General features: G+C 44.0%; 1 protein-coding gene across 2 annotated transcripts in view; it reads right to left on the reverse strand.

Moving 5' to 3' along the window:
* Positions 1-7,012: 7,012 nt before the first annotated feature.
* Positions 7,013-22,420, reverse strand: part of XXYLT1 (xyloside xylosyltransferase 1) — a 35,650-nt gene continuing 20,242 nt past the window's right edge. The window contains exon 4 of one of the 2 annotated variants that reach the window (XM_061637679.1): positions 7,013-8,887. In XM_061637679.1, coding sequence (XP_061493663.1) covers positions 8,491-8,887 — 397 coding nt within the window. In that variant the 3' untranslated portion in view covers positions 7,013-8,490. The remainder of the gene's footprint in view (positions 8,888-22,420) is intronic. The other variant, XM_061637678.1, reaches the window with a different exon arrangement.

Genomic DNA, 22,420 nt, shown 5'->3' on the forward strand with positions numbered 1-22,420 from the left:
ACTGCTCCCAGCATGGCATCTCCAGGCAGCTTAAGCAGGCCCACCTCCCAGCACTGGGCAGTTGAAGAGGATGCAAGAGCCACAGGAGAGGTTATGGCTTCCTTTCCTGCAGACAGATTTCTCCTGGAGAGGCCTGCATCTCACGGGATGACAGCCTCCTGCATCCTCAGGGCTCCTAAGGATGTACAAGAAGGTACAGTCAGGCTGCAAGAGCGTTGTGCTGCTTGGCACCTCAGTCCCCAAGCGCCACTGCTGCTCAGGGACCTCAGAGGCCGCTGTGGAGAGCTTGACGAGGATGCTGACCCAGTGTGTGACAACTGTGAAAAAGGCAAATTCCATGCCAGGTATCATTAGGAAACACACTGAAAATAAAACTCAAAAAGGATATTGCAGAGCTGGAAAAGGTTCAGAAAAGGGCAACCAAGATGATCAGGGACATGGAACGACTCTCTTGTGAGGAAAGGTTGCAGCATTTGGGGCTCTTTAGGGAAAAGGTGAGTCAGAGGTGACATCATAGAAGTGTATAAAATTATGCAGGTTGGAGAGAGTTGATTGAGAGAAGCTTTTATCCTGCTCATAAAATCTTAAAAGACTAAAATTGTCCCAAGACTCTTTTGTGTTTGCTGCAGCAGACACACACAAATGCAAACACATGGCTGTCTCCTCCTGTGGACACTGGTTGCATACAGTGCGAACTCAGTGGTGTGTGTGTGTGTGCCACTCAGTTAACTTGACTGGCTGGCGATTTGGGATTGACAGGAGGTTCACCAGGGGAGGGCGGTTGAGAGGCCCGTGCCCCCCCCCAAACAGTCCTGCTTTCCCTTCCTCCCACCCCCTTATCAGGTTGCCGTGGGCTTTGGTGAACATGAGCAAATCTGCTCCACCAAGTCAGCTCCATCCCACCCAGCTTCCAGTGGGAAGAGGGGATTAAGCAGGCTGCCCTGCACATCAGCTATGGGTGATCTGGCATCTCTCCATAAACGCCCGTGCTAAAAATATTTTGCAGCTGCCGGCTGCAGTGGGGATGACAGATGCACCCCTTTGATAAGCTGCAATTACAGGACAAGTGCCTTGGCTTTAATAGTGTGAGAGACATGAGGGGTGTGTGCGTGACTCAATCCTAGGCAGTGTCATGGCCCCATCAGAGGACTCATCAGATGAGGATGACTCGGGAGTAACAGCAGCAGACCCAGGAGCAGCAGACCCAGAAGGAGACATGGAGGAGCCTCCTGAGAACCCAGCTCCTTCTCCCCCTCAGCTGCAGAGCACCCCAGACACAGCTGAAGCCCTTCAGCCAGACGCAGACAGTGAACAGGAGACTCCCCCCTCACCTGCAGAACGTAGACAGCAGGTCAGGCAGAAGAGGGGCAGGCCTGTCCACTTAAGGCCCAAACGCTGAGGGCTCACACCTGCTGACAAACCTGCTCCTTAAAAGTCAAACCTGCTCTTTATAAGGCACACCTTGGCTGCAGCTTGTGGCTGACTACGTCAGGCGTGACCGCTGTGTGTCTTCCTATCCCCTGAACCTTGACTTGGACTGATCTCTCGGCAAACTAGACCCGGACCTTCACTGACGGCTCTTCTGGATTTCTGGCTTGGCACGTAAGCTTCGAACGGCCTCTGCCCTTATCTTGCTTCCTCCTTGCTAGCCTGGCAGATTTATAGCCAAGCTGCCGGCTGAGGACTTACGGCCTGGCAATGACCAAGGAATCTCCAGCCCTGCCTGCACCCCCACCGACACTGCTGTCTCAGTGAACAGCTGACAGGCAGCCTCAGCGGGCAGCAAAGCACTCTTAGGGAAAAGCCCTCTGGATCCCGCCTAGCAGATGCTTGGCACAGCCTCTTGCTGGGACCTTGCACTTTCCAAAAGGCAGCTGAGCTGGCTGGGATTCAGGACGTGGCAGAGCAGGAGACTTCAACAAGGCTGGTGCAAGAACCACCTATGCTGCTCTCTGTTGTTCCCAACTCAGCAAACGGCCCTCAGCTGTCCTGCCTTCCTCTGGGGTCTTTTGGTGGGCTGTGGGATAGAAAGGGTATTTCCATAGTGGTTGCTGAGAGCTCTGGCAGCCCAAGCAACAGTTCAGGCTGCTGCACTCTAGTTTAAGGGCAAAGGCTCTCTTCCTTCCCAAGCTGGTGCCTGCCAGGTAGGAGGCTATGCTGGCTACTGGGAGTTACGAGTCCAAAACGGCTGGAGGGCACCAATTTGGGGAGGGCTGCCCCAGTGGTTGCTAAGCTAAACTCGCCGTTAAACAGGGAGTGTGCATGCATCGGCCAGCAGCTGGATCCTGCACCAGAATATTTCCCTGTCCTACATCGCAGGGGCATTGAACTTGTCAAGGATTATCAATACCTTGGCACAGTCATTAACCAAAATGGAGACAATAGTCAAGAAATCAGAAGGCTAGGACTGGGGAGGGCAGCTATGAGAGAACTAGAAAAGGTCCTCAAATGCAAAGATGTATCACTGAACACTAAAGTCAGGATCATTCAGACCATGATATTCCTGATCTCTGTGTATGGATATGAACGTTGGACAGCGAAAAAGGTGGATAAGAGAAAAATCAACTCATTTGAAATGTGGTGCTGGAGGAGAGCTTTGCGCATACCATGCACTGGGCCTTGATTAATGCTCTGCTCGGTTCCTGCTTTGTGTTTGGAAGGAGCGTTTGTCATGTTAAACATCCACAGGCCAGTTGCACAAAAGCACAACACTGGATAGAGAGGAATCCTGTTCAAAGAAAGGGTGCTGCCAGCATAAATAAAGCAAGCACTATTTGATTGCTTCTCCAACTCTTAAAGGTCCAGGTATTAAATATTTAGGTGTCGATTGCTGTAAGCAGGCAAACCTTGGTGGCACTTTCACTATGTTACTGAGACACCAGCCTTGCAAAGGCTGCCAAAAAAGCAGATGCAAGCACAGGCTGCATTAACAGAAGTAGCGCCCTCCAGGCCATGAGATGAGTAGCTATCCTACTCTTTTCTGCCCTGGGCAGGCCACACCCAGAGTCCGTTTTAGGATGGATGGAAACTGACCAACTGGATCATGCACAGAGAAGAGTGATGACCAGGATGGTGGCAAGGAGTCTGGGAGCCTAGTCTAATGAGGAATGGCTGAAACAGCCCAGGGACGGGGGGGGGGGGGAGGTGTGTAGCCTGGAGGAGAGATGATCAAGGGAAGGCGTAACAGGAGCCTTCAAGTATCTGAAGGGCTGCCACTCAGACTTGTTCTCTACCGCTCCGGAGGGAACGGCTAAAAGAAATTGCAAGGAGAAAGAACTGGGCATGTTCAACCTGGAGAAGACTAAGGAGAGACTAAGGAGAGATATGATAGCACTCTTCAAGTACATGAAAGGTTGTCACACAGAGGAGGGCCGGGATCTCTTCTCAATCCTCCCAGAGTGCAGGACACGGAATAATGGGCTCAAGTTGCAGGAAGCCAGATTTCGACTGGACATCAGGAAAAACGTCCTAACTCTTAGAGCCATGCAACAATGGAACCAATTAGCTAGAGAGGTAGTGGGCTCTCCGACACTGGAGGCCTTCAAGAGGCAGCCGGACAGCCATCTGTCAGGAATGCTTTGATTTGGATTCCTGCATTGAGCAGGGGGTTGGACTGGATGGCCTTAGAGGCCCCTTCCAACTCTACTATTCTCTGATTCTCAGGAAGCAGATTTTAGCTAACCATCAAGAGAAACTTCCTTAATATCAGGAGTTGTTCAACAATGGAGCAGTTTGGAGGCGACTGCATCCTATACTGAGCATGACGCTGAACTGGATGACCTTCACGGTCCCTTCCCAGTCTATGAGGCTATTATGGAACTATTATAAAATAAGAAAGGCCAAACAAGAGATGGATTGATTCCATGAAGGAAGCCACAGACCTGAACTTACAAGATCTGAACAGGGTGGTTCACGACAGATGCTATTGGAGGTCACTGACTCAGAAGGTCGCCATAAGTCATAGTCCACTTGGAGGCACATAACAACAATAACATAAAATAAGGGAGGGAGTGTGCTGACCACATTAATACAGGCCAGATAGCTGCAGGGATATAAACTGTGACTGTTGATCTACTGTTATTGAATTTTTGTAAATTGTATTGCTTTTACTGTATTTTTATACCCGTGTTTATTTTTCTTTGTAAGCCGCTGTGAAGGCCTTTGGCCGAAAGGCGGGGTATTAATAATAATAATAATATATTGTTATAGATGGGTGGGGAACCACAGCCCTCATCCTTGTCAGGCTCTGTGATGGCCACCCCTCTGGAAATCACTTGCGTTTCTGCTTCGTGGGCATGGACGTGCCGGAGGGAAGGGGGCAGCAGAGAGAGAAAGCTCAGCAGACGCAACTCTGTGCAGTCTGCCCACCCCTGGCTGCAGCTCCTGACTGACTCTTGCCCGTGAGGACGTCACAGGACAAGAGATTTCCGTTATGGAGAGGTTGCTTCCATTTCTTTTACTTAACGGGGTTCTTCTGTATTGCTTTCCCACATCAGTTTTCAAGGTTGTCTGCACATAAATAAGCATTGCAATGCCAAAATACAACCAAAACCTTCCCCATAGCTCTGTACCAGCCACGGTTCTTGCTGATGTTTCACATAATTTTTAAGGCCTCCAGATCTCTTTGCCAAGGAAGCAGAATAGCCGACTCTTGGGAACTTTTAAAGCCCAGCCCCCAGATTTATGCACGATGCTTTGCACAAACAAGTAAGCGCTCAGCCTAGAGAAAGTGCAGATACCTCCGTCTGAAAACAGGACTTGATGCTGGGCCGCCCACTGATGCAGATGCCACCCTGCCCACTGCCTGGCTACTTGGGCAGACGTTGGGGCAGGGCAGGGCAGTCACCACGTCCCCAGCCACAAGGATGTTGGGAACCTCTCTGCTGACATGGGCGACATCACCCTGGCTTGACCCGGTTCCATCTGCAGTTCAAACACTGATCAACTTTAATTTCCTCATCATAATGTAATGTATGGGCGGGGAAAGGTGTGAGCCCCCCCGCCCCTTCCTTGCCAGGTACCTCTTCCTTCCAATTCACCACACAACGCATGTGGGAAATCTGTCTAATGGTCTTTCACCACAAACATTGCTGTTCATTGCCCCAAAGAGAATCATAGAATTGGGCCTTGTAGGCCATCGAGTCCAACCCCCTGATCACAGCAGGAAATCCACAGCTAGAGCATCTCCCACAGATAGCTGTCCAGCCTCTGCTTGAAGACATCCAGCAAAGGGGATCCCACCACCTCCCTAGGCAGTCGGTTCCATTGCCGAACTGCCCTTACTGTCAAGAAGTTCCTTCTAATGTCCAATCTGAATCTACGCTCCTGCAACTTAAAACCATTAGACCTAGTCCTACCCTCTGGGGCAGCAGTGAACAAATCTGTATCCTCCTCTATGTGACAGCCCTTCAGGTACTTAAAGAGTGCAATCATGTCACCCCTCAGCCTTCTCTTCACCAGACTGAACATGCCAAGTTCCTTCAACCTTTCCTCATAAGACTTGTTCTCCATACCGGCTATCATCCTCGTCGCCCTCTTCTGAACCCGCTCTAACTTGTCTATATCTTTCTTAAAAAAAGGCGCCCAGAACTGAACGCAGTATTCCAGATGAGGCCTGACTAATGCAGAATATAGTGGAACTATTACTTCCCTTGACCTGGAAACTATAGCTCTGTTTATGCAGCCCAAAACCACGTTTGCCTTTTTTGCTGCAGCATCACACTGCTGGGTCATGTTCAGCTTGCGATCCACTACAATTCCAAGGTCCTTCTCACACGCACTACTGCTAAGCCGGGTATTTCCCATCCTGTACCCATGCATTGTGTTTTTGTGGCCTAAATGCAGAATCCTGCATTTGTCTTTATTGAATGTCATTTTATTAATTTCAGCCCAATTTTCTAGTCTATCCAGGTCCCTTTGGATTTTATTCCTGTCTTCCATTGTGTTAGCTATCCCTCCCAGTTTCGTATCATCCGCAAACTTCATAAGGCTTCCCTCCACCCCGTCATCTAAGTCATTGATAAAAATGTTGAAGAGTATCGGCCCCAGGACAGAACCCTGTGGCACTCCACTCGAAACCTCCTTCCAGTCCGAAGCAGCGCCACCGACGACCACTCTTTGAGTACGGTTTTCCAACCAGTTGTGAATCCACCTGACAGTATTTCCATCTAGTCCGCATTTGACCAGTTTGCTAATCAAAAGGTCGTGGGGGACTTTGTCAAACGCTTTGCTGAAATCTAGATAGATGACATTTCCACCATCTACTAAGCTAATGACCCGATCAAAAAAAGAGATGAGATTAGTTTGACAGGATTTTTTCTTGACAAACCCATGCTGGCTCCTACTAATCACAGCATTGTCATCTAGATAGAGGCTGCCATGGAGGCGCAAGAGGGAGCCCCTGGCTTCGCACCCTCCCTCTCAGGCCTCGGGGCCTCATTTATCAGCCGCGTGGGGCAGCTGCTCCCACCGCTCCCTTGCAGCCTGCAATGACAGCCCGCATCGGCAGGCCTCCCTGCCCCTCTCTCGGCAGCTAGGATCCTTCCCCCTCTGCCCAGGCAAAGGGGGTCAAGGGGGAGGGGCGCCTCTCGTCTGGGCCTTGTCAGACCTGGCTGGTGACGCCTCATTGTGAGGAGTGCTCTGCTGCTAAGTGCCTTTTGCCTCGTAAGCAGAAGGGCAGCAGCCAAGTCTTCCTCAGCTGAGAAGCCCCGCAGAGCCAGGCTGGGTAGGCACCTGCAGCTGAGGGGTCCTGAGGCCTCAGTCTCCCCACATCAAACCCTTTTGGATCCCTAGACAATCTTCTGAACTTGAGCCCCCAGAAGTGGCTTGACTGCTTCTGTTCAGTCCCCTACCCCACTCCTCAGCCAAGTTCAAGAGGGGGGAGCCGAGATGCAACGCCAGGGAAAGAACTGCCCTGCAGAAACCTGGACACAAGTTGCATTCCCCTTGCCTCTAGCTGTGGAGGGAGGGAGGCATGCACACTGCCCCACACCATGGGGCCAGGCGAAGAGGGCAACAGGCTCCCCTGCTCAACGGTGGCAAGTCAATGCCCAGGAAGCTGGTTCAGACCAGGGGAGGTGCTTGGTTCATCTAGTGGTGGGGAGCCCCCGGCCCTCCCGGACTACAACTCCCATCATCCCTGAGAACGGGGTGTGCTGCTGGGAGCTGCGGTCCAACAACCTGTGGAGACCAGAGACCCTCCCTTGCCCTGATCTAGCCCAAGTCGACCACCTGCCAACTCTTCCACCTTTCTCCACCATCTGCTTCCAGGCTCCTACTGGGAGAAAGGGTGGGATATAAATCAAATCAATCAATCAAATCCTTTTAATGGGCGATGCTGCTGGGGGCTGAACCTGGGACCTTCTTCACACAGAACAGGGGCTCTGCCACTGAGCCACAGTCCCTCCCCTTCTGAATTTTCCCATGATCTTCCAAAAACCAAGTTAGAGGGACGACCTGTGGCAGGATCCCCGCAGCGCATTTTCCCCCCGGTCCCTCCCCAGATGAGAGTCAAGTTGTCTTGGAATGCGTTTAATTCTTCCCCCCCCCGGAAGGGGCTGCCACGCGGTGAATGTACAGAGCCCCCTTCCATCTAGGCCTCCTGCCCCCGACAGCCAGAGGCTGAACATCAGGACAAGCCACGTGGCGAAGTCTCCCCTCAGCCCAGCCAAAGCTCAGCAGGCGCTTCCCTCGCGCAACTGGCGCCTTCAGGCCAGCCCCAAAGGTTCAAGGTAGAGGTACCAAAATGAGCCTTTTTGCCCCCAACTTTGATGCGAAGACGCAGGAGGAGAAGGCTGGGGAGTCTGGCAAAAAGGGGCAGAGAAGGGAGCAGGCGGTCCCTTTAGCATCCAGGTTTGGTCCACAAGAAACGACGTTGCTTTGGGAGCGCAGCTCCTTCATGTGCATTGCAGGCTGTGATTTCAGAGTCAAGATGCTTCTGAATCCCAGGTGCTGGAAACCGCGGAGAGGAGAGCTGCCGTTGCGCTCGAGTGCTGCTTGTGGGCTTTCCCTAATAGGCACCTGGCTGGCCACTCTGAGACAAGATGATGATCTGACTGCAGAACATCCCTCGGGCTCTTCTGTGGACGGGAGGAAGCACTCACAGCCCGAGGAAGGTGGCCTGGTCCCCAAGAAGCTTCAGCGCAGATGCCCAGAGAGGACGGCTGTTCACCTCCCTCACTCTCCATGGAGTCTCTGGGGCCCAACCCGTGACACCCATCTGCTAGAGAGGGGAAAAAAGATTGGCAAGCCCCCCCCCCGACCAGCCAACCATCTTGTGGCAATCCAGTGTTGGAGGGCTATCCTGGCTGGAAGCCCCTCAAGGGTTCCCACTTGCCTACCAAGGGGGGCTGTTCCTGGAAGAGCCACTCACAGCCGGCCTGTAGGAGCCACAGCCCAGCCCAAGACCCTCACGCTTCCCCTAAACTTCAGCTCACCAGCCAGGTACCCCCACAGTCCCTCTGCCGTGGGTGGCAACAGCAGTGGCAGTGGCTACTCCTCTGGGATGGGCGTGTTGCAGTTGCCATGATAGATCTTGATGTGGCCATCACACCGGAAGTAGCGGTCAAAGATCTCGCTGTAGCCATGCTCACGCCACCACGTGCACAGCTGCCGGTTCCAGGTGCAATCCAGAATGTGGAAGAGCTCTGGGTGCTCCATGCCCACCAGGGAGAAGAAGTCCTGGTCCCCCAAGTGGCCCTTGAAGTGGAACTTGTTGGCCAGCTGCTGGATGGCTCCCGGATCTAGCAGGCGGTTGTAGAGATCTGAGTGGCGCATAGCCTCCAGGTCTAGCAGTAAAACGCCACTGTTGAAGCCGGGCATCCCGTCTGGGGGAGGCTCTCCCACTCTGGTCCCCGGGTGCTCTTTCCGGTACTGCCACAAGATATGTCTGCAAAGAGAGAAACACAGAAGGCAAATTAGGGAGGGAGGGGCCTTTCCCTGCCTGCCCCACCCAGCTCCCCACAGACCCCCTGACTCAGCTGCCCACACCCTTCCACTGAAAACTGGCCAGCTGGTCAGCAAATGAACGCTGTGGCAAATGTGCCAGTTGAGGGGGGACCCACTGGATGCTTGGTTCAGCAGGGTTGATAAAAGTCAATTTAAAAAATCAGATTTTTTATTTAAATCAATTTTTCAAATTTAAATCCGATTTCAAAATTTTCTTAAAACAATTAGTAAAAAAAGAGCCTAGGTCAAAGGTATCATTATGAATACTAGTTATACAACTCGTAATTATATTCTGTGAATAAGTTAACAGCAGTTTATGGAGATGGTAGACAATCTGATCAGCCCTGTTCTGCCGGTGGTGTAGATGAAGAGCTGTGGCTTTCCCTCTCTCGGCCTTGCCTCTCTCTAAGGGCAAAGACAGGGAAGGTCAATGAATTGAGAATTTAAAGAGATGGAGTAGATCTGAACAATGAGACCACTGAAGTGGCAATCCAGCTCTTAACAGCAGTCGCCTCTTCTGCAGGTGTGGAGAGAACTTTTTCTTCCCTTGGACTAATTCACTCTAAGTTGAGAAATAAGTTGGGAACTGAAAAAGCAGGAAAGCTTGTATTTCTTTTCCAGACAGCGCACAAGGAAGACAAAGGTGAAGAAGTAGTCAGAGTTAACTGAACCACCCAATTAGGGTTGTCAGGTCAGAAGCATCCCAAAACCTGAGATTTTAGGGGCGGGCCCAAGTGATGTCACGGGGTGGGCCCAAGTGATGTCATTAAGCATGATACCTTAAGCATCAACCACAGTTGCATGGAGCATACAATTAAAAAAAACATCTGACTGGAAATTAAGCTAGAGATAGGAAAAAAGTGGATGTCATTCAATATAACAAGTGGTAGGAGGGAGGTGCCCAGAATGACAAAGCAATATGATGAAGGCTATATGTGATTAGCCGAAACGCGTTGGGCTTTTTATATAATTTTTATTCATAAAAACGGAATAAAATTGTGACTTTTTATCATATTGCTTTGTCATTCTGGGCACCTCCCTCCTACCACTTGGAAATTAAGATAGACATCTTAGCTAAAAGATGGAGCCTGGGTAGGGAACATTTAATCTAGCCTACTTGCTTTTGGCAAGAAGGGTTTAAGTGCCTTCAGGCCAGGCCAGTCACCAGAAGGCCATTGTAGGAAGAAAGGAGCCTAGTGTTGTGGAGATGTTAGATGGGAGCATTTGGGAGTAAAGATGGATGCCCCTGAAGGCTGCAATTTTAAACACACGTACTAAGGGACTAAGCCCCATAGAACTCAATAGGACTTACTTCTGAGTAGATATGGTTTGGATTGTGCTGTTGGTAAAGCTTGACTAGGGATCCTCTGCAAAGACATCCATATCCAAGCAGGGTTGGCAACCCCCTGTCTCAAATGCCCTGCCCTTATTTTTTAATGTGGCTGCTCCAAGCGTCTTTACAGATTTGACCCTTCACTTCAGAAAGAGGTCTGAGAAATGAGTAAGAGTAAGAAGATTCTCTACCCTTTCTGTCTGCATAGATGCCCTCATCCTTCCCCTGCAGATTTTGGAGTGGGCACCCCCAGTTACTTATTTTTTCCTGTATGTTTTGGTCTGCTTTGATTTTGCATAGATGCCCTCATCCTTCCCCTGCGTCCAGCAGAAGCTCTGGGCCAGGCAGGATGCAGTGGCATCTCGTAGAGGACACCTTCCCCTTTCCTGGGGTATATAATTTGTCCTGTCCCAGAGCAGAGTTTGGGGTGGGCACCCCCAGTTACTTATTTTTTTCTACGTGTTTTTGTCCATTTTGATTTTGCATAGATGCCCTCCTCCGTGCCCTGCACCCAGCAGAAATTCTGGGCCAGGCAGGACGCAGTGGCATCTCATAGAGGACACCCTCCCCTTTCCTGGGGTATATGATTTCTCCTGTCCCAGAGCAGAGTTTGGGGTGGGCACCCCCAGTTACTTTTTTATGATTTTATGACATCATTATGTATTTATGATAATATCAGAAGCCTGATGATTTTGATTTCTTAAATGTATTGTTATTCTTGACGGGGAGAGTCCCCCGATCACAGGGATATATCATACAGGGTACCCCAACACATATTTTGGGGTTCAGAGACATGTTAAGTTTGGTTTGAAGTTGCTGCAGTTGTCAACTCTTCTTTTTTAGTGTTTTGAACTTTCAAGCAAATAAGGAACTGGGAACTAGGAACCAACTTCAGTGTCGTATCAGTTAAATAGATTAAACAGTCGTGGGGTGGCTGCTGACGTTTTGGTGTATATCTCGGGAACCAGACCACCTAGAAAGTTTTTTTTTTAATTGAAGCTGAGAGTCCGGAGATTAAGAGGTGCTAGCTGGAGAGGGCCCCCAAAAACCAGAGACTCCGGCCGAAAAACGGAGACCTGGTAACTCTACACCCAATATTTTAAGTTTCTCATGTTGACTTGGTTGAAATTGCCTAAATTATATTTTTTAAAGAATTTTACAATTATCGAAAAACTGGTAAATTTTAAAATACACGCTTAAAGATGGATTACAAATATCTAACTTGGAATATAAATGGAGCCAACACAGCGCAGAAGAGAAAGAAAGTGTTTCATTATTTGAAAAAATTAAAATTGGATATAATTTGTTTACAAGAAACTCATATTAAGAAGAAAGATTCCAAATATTTGATTTGTAAAAATTTGGGTGAAGAATTTATTTCGGCTGGATTAAAAAAAAAAATGGAGTTGTTCTTTACATTAACCCACAATTGCTTCCTAAATTGATATTACTGGATGATAGTGGTAGATTTGTGGGGGTTGAAATTACTTTACAGGGCATAAAAATTTTGATAGTGGGTATTTATGCCCCCAATGAAGATAAAACAAGGTTTTACACAGGACTTACGGAAAAATTGTCAGAGTTTTCATATGATCATTGGTGTGTCATGGGTGATTGGAATGGGGTAATCTCACCAAAAATTGATAGACTTTCTGAAAAAAATATTAAAGAGACACAGGGTAAATTACCGAAGATTTGCTTTGAATTGATGGAAAATTTAGAATTGGTGGATACCTGGAGATATATAAATGATAACGCAAAGGAATTTACTTATTTTTCAGAAAGACATAAAACATTTTCCAGGATTGATATGATTTGGATGTCTAAAAATCTAGTGAAAGATATTTTTAAAATGGATATATTACCAAAAACTTTTTCGGACCACAATCCTGTGATATTAACTTTCAAAAAAAAAAAATCTTGGATTTAGATGGAGACTAAATGAATCTTTATTACAGAATGACAAAGTAGTACAAGAATGTAAGAAGAAATTAAAAGAGTTTTTTGAACATAATTTACATAAAGGAACAAATGAAAATATTGTTTGGGATACAAGTAAGGATTTATGAGGGGATATTTTATTAAATGTAACTGAATTTAAAAAAAAGAAACAACAGAAAATGCAATTAATTTTGGAAGAAATAAAAAAAGAGGAAGAATTGAAAAAGAATCCAACTAAAGTTTCTATTGTAAATCAAATTAAAATGTTACAGAATCAAGTATCAATGCTGACAGTTAGAGAAATTGAAAGGAAACTAAATTTTGCTAAACAAAGGACTTTTGAATTTGCAAATAAACCGGGGAAATGGTTAGCATATAAATTAAGAAAAGAACGTCAAAAAAATATTATTTTAAAGATACAAGAAGGAGATGAGATGCTGACAGATAATGTAAAAATCAAAAAGATTTTTCATCAATATTATTCAACATTGTACAAGTGTCAGGAAATCCCATCTGAAAAAATAGAAGAGTATATATCTAAACAGAATTTGCCTAAAATTACAGATTTTCAGAGACAAGCTATTAATGGCCCTATCACGTCAAGAGAGATATCTGAAGCTATAAACAAAATTAAATCAGGAAAGGCGCCAGGACCAGATGGGTTATCTGCAGTGTACTATAAATGTTTGGAGGAAGAACTCTTGCTACCTTTACAGTATACAATGAATTCTATTTTGCAAGAGGGAAAGATACCGGATAGTTGGAAAAATGCTAACATAACATTAATACCCAAAGAGGAGCAAGATTTAACTAAAACAAAAAATTATCGGCCGATATCTCTATTGAATAATGACTATAAAATTTTTACAATGATTTTGGCAGAAAGAATGAAAATAATATTACAACAATTTATCCAGGAAGATCAATCGGGGTTTTTACCTAAAAGACAATTACGTGACAACGTCAGGAATGTCTTGAATGTGTTGGAATATTTAGAACAACGAAATGATAAACAAGCAGCTTTGATTTTCTTAGATGCTGAGAAAGCATTTGATAATTTGAATTGGAAATTTATGTTTCAGGTTTTGGAGCAAATGGATTTTGGAGACAATTTTATAAAATGGATTAGATCGATTTATACATCTCAGAAGGCCCAGATAATTGTTAATGGAGATTTAACGGATTCATGTGAAATACAAAAGGGTACAAGACAGGGATGTCCATTATCTCCTCTTCTATTTATTCTGGTCTTAGAAGTGCTGCTTAGAGATATGAGGCAAGATAAAAGGATTTCGGGATTAAAGATAAAAAAAGAAGAATATAAACTGAGAGCATTTGCTGATGATTTGATAATTGTATTAGAAAACCCTTTGGAAGGAATTAATGCATTGATGGACAAATTAAAAGAATTTGGACCGTTAGCAGGATTTAAGATCAACAATCAAAAAACAAAGATGTTGGTGAAAAATTTAACTTTAAGGGAACAGAAAGAGTTAATGGACAAGACAGATTTTACAATAGAGAAAAAGTTGTAATATTTAGGTATTATTATGACAAATAAAAATTCAAAGTTGTTTCATAATAATTATGAAAAATTATGGACAGAGATTAAGAAAGATCTGCTAAGATGGGATAAACTACAATTGTCATTAATGGGTAGAATATCTGTGATAAAAATGAATGTATTACCGAGAATGATGTTTTTGTTTCAAACAATACCTGTAATATCCTCTGATTTACCTTTTAAACAATGGCAAAAAGATATCTCTAAATTTGTATGGCAAGGAAAAAAACCAAGAGTTAAATTTAAATTACTACAAGACGCCAAAGAAAGAGGAGGACTGGGATTACCAAATCTGAGACTTTATTTTGCTGCCTGCTGTTTAGTCTAGATAAAGAAATGGATTTTATTGAGGAATAAAAGACTATTGGATTTGGAGGGCCATAACCTGAAGTGGGGATGGCATGGATATCTATGGTATGACAAAGTAAAAGTAAATGTAGACTTTAATAATCATTTTATAAGACGTCCTCTGTTGAAAATATGGAATAGATATAAACCAAGGTTTTATTCGAAAATACCATTATGTGTCTCAAGTCAAGAAGCGTTTTACAGAAGAGAAATGGCTGGAAAAGAGAAATGGTTAACTTATCAAGAACTATTAGAAAATGTACATGGAGAATATATAATGAAAGAGAGAGAACAACTGACAAAGGAAGGATACAGTTCTCAATGGTTTGCCTATTTACAATTGTTAGAAAGATATAAAATGGACAAGAAAATGTATGGGTTTGAAATAAGTAAATCTGATTTTGAAATAGGTTTGTGTACAAATGATGAAAATACAATTGCGAAAATGTATAAACTCTTGCTGAAAATGGATATGGAAGAAGAACAAGTAAAAGAGTGTATGGTAAAGTGGGCAAAAATTTTTGGTTATAACATACAAATGGATCAATGGGAAAATATGTGGAAAAAAGGCTTGAGATTTACATTATGCTATAATCTTAAAGAAAATTTCTATAAAATGATGTATTGTTGGTACATGACTCCAGAAAAGTTGTCAAAAATGTATAGTAATGTTTCTAATGTTTGTTGGAAATGTAAACAACAAGAAGGATCATTTTATCATATGTGGTGGCTGTGTAAAAAGGCAAAATCATTTTGGGCACAGATAGGTAGGATGATGCAAAAAATTCTAAAGATAAATATTCAGTCAAAACCAGAATTTTTTTTATTGGGTTTTATGGATAAACAAATAGAAAAGAAATATGAAAGAATAATATTATATATGATTACGGCAGCAAGATTATTATATGCACAAAAGTGGAAAATGGAATCAACACCAACAACAGAAGACTGGCTATTGAAATTAATGGACTTAGTAGAGATGGATAAATTGACATGTTTACTTAGAGAAAAATCGACAGACACATTTCTTAAGGAATGGAAGCCTCTCTTAGACTTTTTGTTGAAAGATCAAAATAAAATGATGATATTGGGATTTGACGATTAACTAAGATAGCCTATGGAGAAAAGTGATCCTATATGTATATATTAAGGGACAGGTTTGATATATATTATATACTTATAGCTGATCTGCGACAAATCGGAAGTCAACTATTTTATTTTATTTTGTTGTATTGTTATGTTTTTGTTGTTTGACTTTGTTTTGTTTGTCTTTTGAAAAATTTGAATAAAAATTATTAAAAAAAAAAGAAAAACTGAAAAAGTTAACCATTCAAATATCCCTATATGTGTTTTATTAATGTTGTTTATTGAAGAAGAAAACTAACCAGAAGAATAACTAATGTTATTAGCACAATTTAAAAGTCTGTTTGGTGGTGGTGATTCTAGCACATCATGAGAAAATAACCATGATTAACTGAACAGTTGGAGCTGGTTCATCTCCTGAATGACTTCACAAGTCCGTTCTGCTTTAGTGCTAAAATGACCAAATTGTCATCCCATTTTTTGATGAAAATGAATCTGAAAACAATTTAGAATAATTGCTTGGGGTGTACCTACCAAAGGTTCTATTAAACACTAATGTATTTCTACTGAAAACGATTAAATAGAATTTTCCTCATTAGCGATTTAAACTGTGATTTAATTCATTAAAATTGAGTCCTTCAGAGAAGCGATTTATATCATGATTTAAATCAAATCAATGCTGGTTCCAGGACTCACTACCATACTATCAGGTTTTTCGGTGCCCCAATTCAAGGGAGAAGTCAGAGGCAGCTCTGGACTAAGAAAACGCTACTCACATTGGCACTGCTTTTCCCCACATGGTGCCGGATGGACAGAGCTCCCCGTAACATCGGACGTGACTGAAACTCTCCTCCCCAAAATGACCCCAGCCAGCTGCAGGCTCCTTCTCACCTAAGGGTGCTTGTGATGTTCCTATATTAATGTATATATGGTAAGTGTTGTTGTTTTAGAAGATACATGGTAAGTGGAGTGAAAGAGGGGGAGTGAATGGGCAGTAGAATGCGAGATGATTGGCTGAGTGTTTAAAATGGCTGAATGTATAAAAGAAAGTGAGAGTGGAATCGGGGGGGGAGAAGAGAAAGAGTGGATTGCTTGGTGGGGTTTGAGAGAGTTGTTTGTCAGGAGAGAGTGAAGAAGGAGGGAGGTGGAGTTCGGATTAGTATTGAGTAAAACCATATGCTTATGTGCCTTAAGAAGAAATCCTGTTAATCTTGTTAGTTTTGTTATCTGTAATAAATACTTAATTTGGTTTACCAAAGGCCTGATCCTTGGCTCGGGTTTCACAGACCAGAAGGGAGGGTAAGGTAATGACCAAGGCTGAAGGGGAACTGTAACAAATGGTGGTAGCGGTGAAGAGAATAACAATACCAGTATTCAGAGTCTCTGGGAATACTAGTATTGGGACGTTACTGGTGGCTGCCTAGCAGGGGGATCTGTTGAGATCTGTGCTAGAGCGGATAGGTAAACCGTAAGAGAGTGCGGTCCGGACTGGTGGAGTCCCTGGTGGTGCCTAGTAACCACGAGCAGGTAGGAACCTGACAGGGAGAGCCAGGGAAGGACGCATCACATGTGGTGTCAGTAGCGGTGGGATACGAACAACAGAGAATCCAGGTACGAACAACAGAGAATCCAGATACAGTGGTGTGGCAAACAGAAATAACAAAACAAGATTTCTCGTGAGAGTGACTGGCAAAGAGTGTGTGGCAAAGAGTGAGTGACCATGGCTGAATACATAAAAATGAAAAGAGAGGAGCTGGTGGAGAAGTGCATAACATTCAATTTACCTCACGAGGGTAAAGGGGTAGATGAATTGAGGGTAGCACTTATAGGATTTGCAACTGCCCAGCAAAAACAACCTGTCAGGGAAGAGACCCCAGAAGGATATTTAAGCAATCCCGCTTATATAGAGTACTTGAGAGAGAAGTTAAGATGGGAAGCTGAGGAAAAAGACAAGCAGAGGGAGTTGGAAGCTGAGAGATTGAGGATGGAAGCTGAGAAAATGAGACTGGGGTTTGAGGAGAGGGAGAAGCAACGAGCAGTGGATGCTGAATTACAAGTAGAAAAGTTAAAATTTGATAGAGAGAAATTTCACTCTGAGGAGACAAGGAAAGACAGAGATGGAGCAAAAATAAAAATTACCCCAAAGGACTTTGCTGTCTATGAGCCTGGTCAAGATCCTCAAATTTACCTCAGCACCTTTGAAAAAGCAGCTCAGTTGTGGGGGCTACCTGAAGATAAATACATGCAGTATTTATCAAACCTGATTAAAGGGGAATTGGCTGAGGTATACCAATATTTCCCCTCAGACAGGCCCGTCACCTATGCTGAATTCAAAGAAGCAGTGTTTAAAAGATTCAGACTGGGGCCTGATTATTTTAGAAAGCTTTTCAGAAACTGCCAGATACAGACAGGGAGGTCTTTTGTGGAACTGGGAGCAAAGTTGATGGATATATTTGGAAAGTGGATGAGTAGTGCCAAAGCTCAGTCAGTGGAAGAGGTGAAAAGCCTCATGATACTGGATCAATTATACCATCAGTTACCACCAGAAATAAGGCTCCTGGTCAAAGACCGTTCCCCTACATCTGTGCAGGAGGCCGCAGAGATGGCGGATCACTTCGCCTCCAATAGAACTGGCTGGGTGGGGAAAACATCAAGAGAGTTTAAACCCAGACCATATAGTGCTGGCAGAAGGGACGTGGTACCACAGCGAGTGAGTCCTCCAGTAAAATCCGAAGGGCACAGGACACCCCAGAGTGGATCTGTATACCCTAAAAGTGAGGAGAAATTATGCTACAAATGTGGTAGACCGGGGCACCTACGTTTTCAATGTGAGGTTGCCAACCCCATTAGTAATCCTGCTCAGACAAGGGCAGTGAAAACAGAGCCCAAGGCTTTAGAAACAGCGAAAAAGGTTCAGTTCTGCCAGATAAACTGGACAGAAGTAACAGACCTTGATTCAAGTCTGAGAGAGGAAGTGAGTGTACAAGGGGCAAATTATTGGGCATTGCTTGATACTGGTGCCGCTCAGACATTACTGAGGCCAGATTTAATAAAATCTGAGGTAATATTACCTCAGGAAACTGTGACTATCCAAGGAGTGAGGGGTCAACCAGAAAGTTTGCCTGTGGCCCTGGTGGATATGACTTGGAGAGGCCGAGAGGGCCGATATAAAGTAGGCATTAATGCCCAGCAACAAGAACCAGTAATACTGGGAAGGGATGTAATGGGCGCCCAAGGAAAGATCTATGTAGTGACCAGACAGCAAATTGGCAGAGAAAAAGAAGCCATATTAAGGGGGGCTGAAACAAACAGGGTGGAATCTGTTAACCAGCCTCAGGTCACCATAACAACCACTAGCAGGCCTGCTGAAGAAGACAAACTGTATCAAGTGGTCTCTGGGGAAGAAGCAGATCAATTCAGGGAAGAGCTGCATAAAGATATAAGTTTGAAGCAGATAAAGGAACAAGCGCTGACCCAACAGATTCCTTTCACTGACAAACTGAGGAATCAAGTTGTGTGTGAGAATGGGATTTTATATAGACTGTGGATGCCTGCTGAGAGAAAGGATGAATGTGAACCAGTGAAGCAATTGATAGTACCTAGCAAATACAGAACCAGATTGCTAGAGGTAGCCCACGATGTCCCATGTGCAGGACATCTGGGAATAAAAAAGACCAAGAGGAGATTGGCTGCACATTATTATTGGCCAAATATCTCCAAGGATGTAAAACAACATTGTCTATCTTGTGGAATATGCCAAAAGGTGGGAAAGAGTGGAGTAAAGACCAAGGCACCCTTAAAGCCCCTTCCTATAATTGGACAACCCTTTTATAGAGTGGGAATAGATTTGGTGGGCCCTTTTTCCAAACCCACAAGGCATGGCAAGAAATATCTAGTGGTGGTGGTGGATTTTGCCACCAGGTACCCAGACGCAGAAGCACTGAGATCTGTAGAAGCCCCTGTAGTGGCAGAGGCTTTATTAAAAATCTTTATGAGGCTGGGTTTCCCTCATGAAGTGCTGACAGATCAAGGCAGTGTATTCATGGGAGAAGTGATGCAATGTATGTGGAAATGTTGTGGTCTAAAACATCTAAAGACCACTACTTACCATCCCGCCACTAATGGGCTAACTGAGAGATTCAATGGCGTTTTGAAGGGCATGATCAGAAGCTATGTTCAAGATCACCCACAAGACTGGGATGAACGTTTGGGATGCTTCTTATTTGCATACAGAGAAGTCCCTCAGGAGTCAACAGGCTTCTCACCCTTTGAACTAATGTTTACTAGAAAAGTGAGGGGACCTTTGGAACTGCTAAAAAATTCATGGGAAGGAACTTTGGGAGAGTACAAAACTTCAGTAGTAGATTTTGTATTGGAATTCCGCAATAAATTAACATCAATGATGGAAGTGGTGAAAGAGAATTTGAGTCATGCACAGGAGAAGCAAAGTTACTGGTATGACAGAACAGCCAGAGAACGTGTGTATGATGTGGGAGATATGGTTATGGCATTCATACCCAGGAAACATGACAAATTACAGGCTAACTGGGAAGGACCATATACCATCAGAGAAAGGCTTGACACAGTGACATATGTAATCACCACAGACCAATTAAACAAAAGCAAAGTGGTTCATGTAAATATGTTAAAGCCTTACCATACCAGGGATGCAAAGGTGTTGCAAGTTATCTTATTCCCTGAGGGAAGTGGGCCTGAACTTCCAGATTTGGTACAGGAAAGCAAAGACAAAGGAGGGGTAGATCAAGTGGAATGGTCAGAGGAGGTGAAGGAGGAAGTAAAAGAAGAGATTCTGAGAGTTTTGAAAACCTATAGGAATCTCTTTAGCAACAAACCTGGCCGAACCAGTATAGTTATACATTCCATTGATACTGGAGATCATGCCCCAATCAGATCTGTTCCGTACCGTGTGAATGGGAAAGTTTTGAATGAGATCAAAAAGGAGGTGGAAGATATGCTGGAATTAGGAGTGATCAGGGAATCCATCAGTCCCTGGGCCTCAAGTATTGTCCTGGTTCCGAAAAAAGATGGAATGACAAGGTTTTGCATTGATTATCGGCTAATCAATAAAATTACTGTCCCAGATGCGTATCCTATGCCTAGGGTAGACGCAATGTTAGAGTTATTAGGGGCAGCAACCATTATCTCTACACTAGATTTCTGTAAAGGATTTTGGCAAATGGAACTAGACGAGCAATCCAGAGCCAAAACTGCCTTCAGTACACCAGATGGGTTATATGAGTTTGTGACCTTACCCATGGGACTAAGGAACTCACCAAGTTCATTTCAGAGGCTAATCAATACTGTGTTGCGAGGCATGTCAGATTTTGCAGTGGCCTATATCGATGACATGGCCATTTTTAGCAAGTCGGTGCCTGAGCATGTCCAACACCTGACAACAGTATTGGAGGCCTTAAGAAAAGCAGGCCTCACAATAAAAGCTAAGAAATGAGCGACTTCCGGGAAGGGTGACTTAGCCTGTGCCTGCTTTTGAGACGGGCTCCTGCCTCAAAAGAAGCTTATTCAGATATATCAGTCAGTTTTTTCTTTTTTTTTGACTGATTAAACTTCTCCCGGGTAGGGAGAAACGAAGAGATTAACCTCAAAGCCTATTTTTGTTGGGACGACCAGATCTCATTAATTTATGGGACGAGGTCCAGCCGACGGAGGTGGGACGGATTTTCAACAGCAAGCTCTATCTGTTAAAGCGAACGTTCATCTTATCTTCTAAGAGAGAACGCACTAACAGGCAAGCACCCTTCTTTCTATATTTTTCTTTTACTTGACTTAAATTGTTGCTGTTTAAAAGAGATTTGCCAGATTGATCAGTTTTTGACATCTCACTGGGGAGCCATAACTTCTCTCTGCTACGCACTAATTAATAGCTTATCTCTGTTTTTGTTGCAAAAAGCTGTCCTGGATTTGCATTCTAAAGATATACACAGAAGAGGGATTTCTATTCCAGATTTTTATTTTGGAAAATATTATACTGTTTTGAGACTACTCTCTTTTTGGTCTATTTTATTTTGACGAATCTGTTTCTTGACGATTGCCATTAATTGTTTCGTTCCTGGGAACTGCATTTTGTTTACTTAACTATGGAGAGATAAGGCTGTCTGCTTTGTTTATACTGTGATGTCACCAAGTTTGGAGTATTAACCCAATTGTTGCTGAAATAAGAAGTGGTTTTCCTATATTTTTCTTTTAAAATGGCAATTAAGAAAGTGGCTGAGAATCTGGAAATAACTATGTTTCAGAAAATAATGGATGAGATTGAGATAATGAAAATTGAATTGAGTAAAATGAAGCAGGAGATTAAAGATATAAGGGTCCCTGTGAGAGAGGTGACCCTGGAAGGGGTCCCTGTGAGAGAGGAGACCCCGGAGATTGGAACAGGGGTCCCTGTGAGAGAGGTGACCCTGGAGACTGGAACAGGGGTCCCTGTGAGAGAGGAGATCCCGGAGATTGGAACAAACGTGGAACAGGAACAAGATTTGGAGTCTATGGACTTTAGAAATAAAATCTATTGTTTGGAACTCAATGTTATCTCTGAAGAAATTAATGAAGATTCTAGAGATAAAGTTATCAATGGCATGGATAATCTTCTGGACTGGAATGATGTGATGGAGCCCAATATAGAGAAAATCTATGGAATTAACTGCAGCCATGTGACAATGGAAAAACTTTTAAGAGATGACCCAGTGTATTTTGAAAAAAAGAACAGAGATATGATTTTACAGCAGTATTTCAGCAACCTATTCAGAATGGATGGCAAGAAAATATTTGGGATAGAGGTAATTCCCATCAGACTCTTACTATATGACTATGGCTTTGACAGCAAGATTATTATGGAATACTGATAATGGAAGATTGGATATTGAAATTACTGGACTTAACAAGACTACTGAAGATGGAAGACGGAAAATGGAACTAATAGAGATAATAGAACAATGGCTACTGAAATTACTGAACCTAACAGATTCTGATGTGATGGATTAATTGAAATGTTTATTTTGACTATGGTTATGACAATAAGATTATCATAATTAGTAATGAGATGGATTAATCGATATGCTTATCTGGAAAAAAAAAATTGATAGATATATTTCTTAAAGAATTGAAACCTCTCTTTGACTTTTTGTGGAAAGAATAAAGTAATGTATATGAGATTTGATGATTAAGTAAGA

This window comes from Rhineura floridana, chromosome 7 (genome assembly GCF_030035675.1).
Source record: "Rhineura floridana isolate rRhiFlo1 chromosome 7, rRhiFlo1.hap2, whole genome shotgun sequence".
Classification (NCBI taxonomy): domain Eukaryota; kingdom Metazoa; phylum Chordata; class Lepidosauria; order Squamata; family Rhineuridae; genus Rhineura; species Rhineura floridana.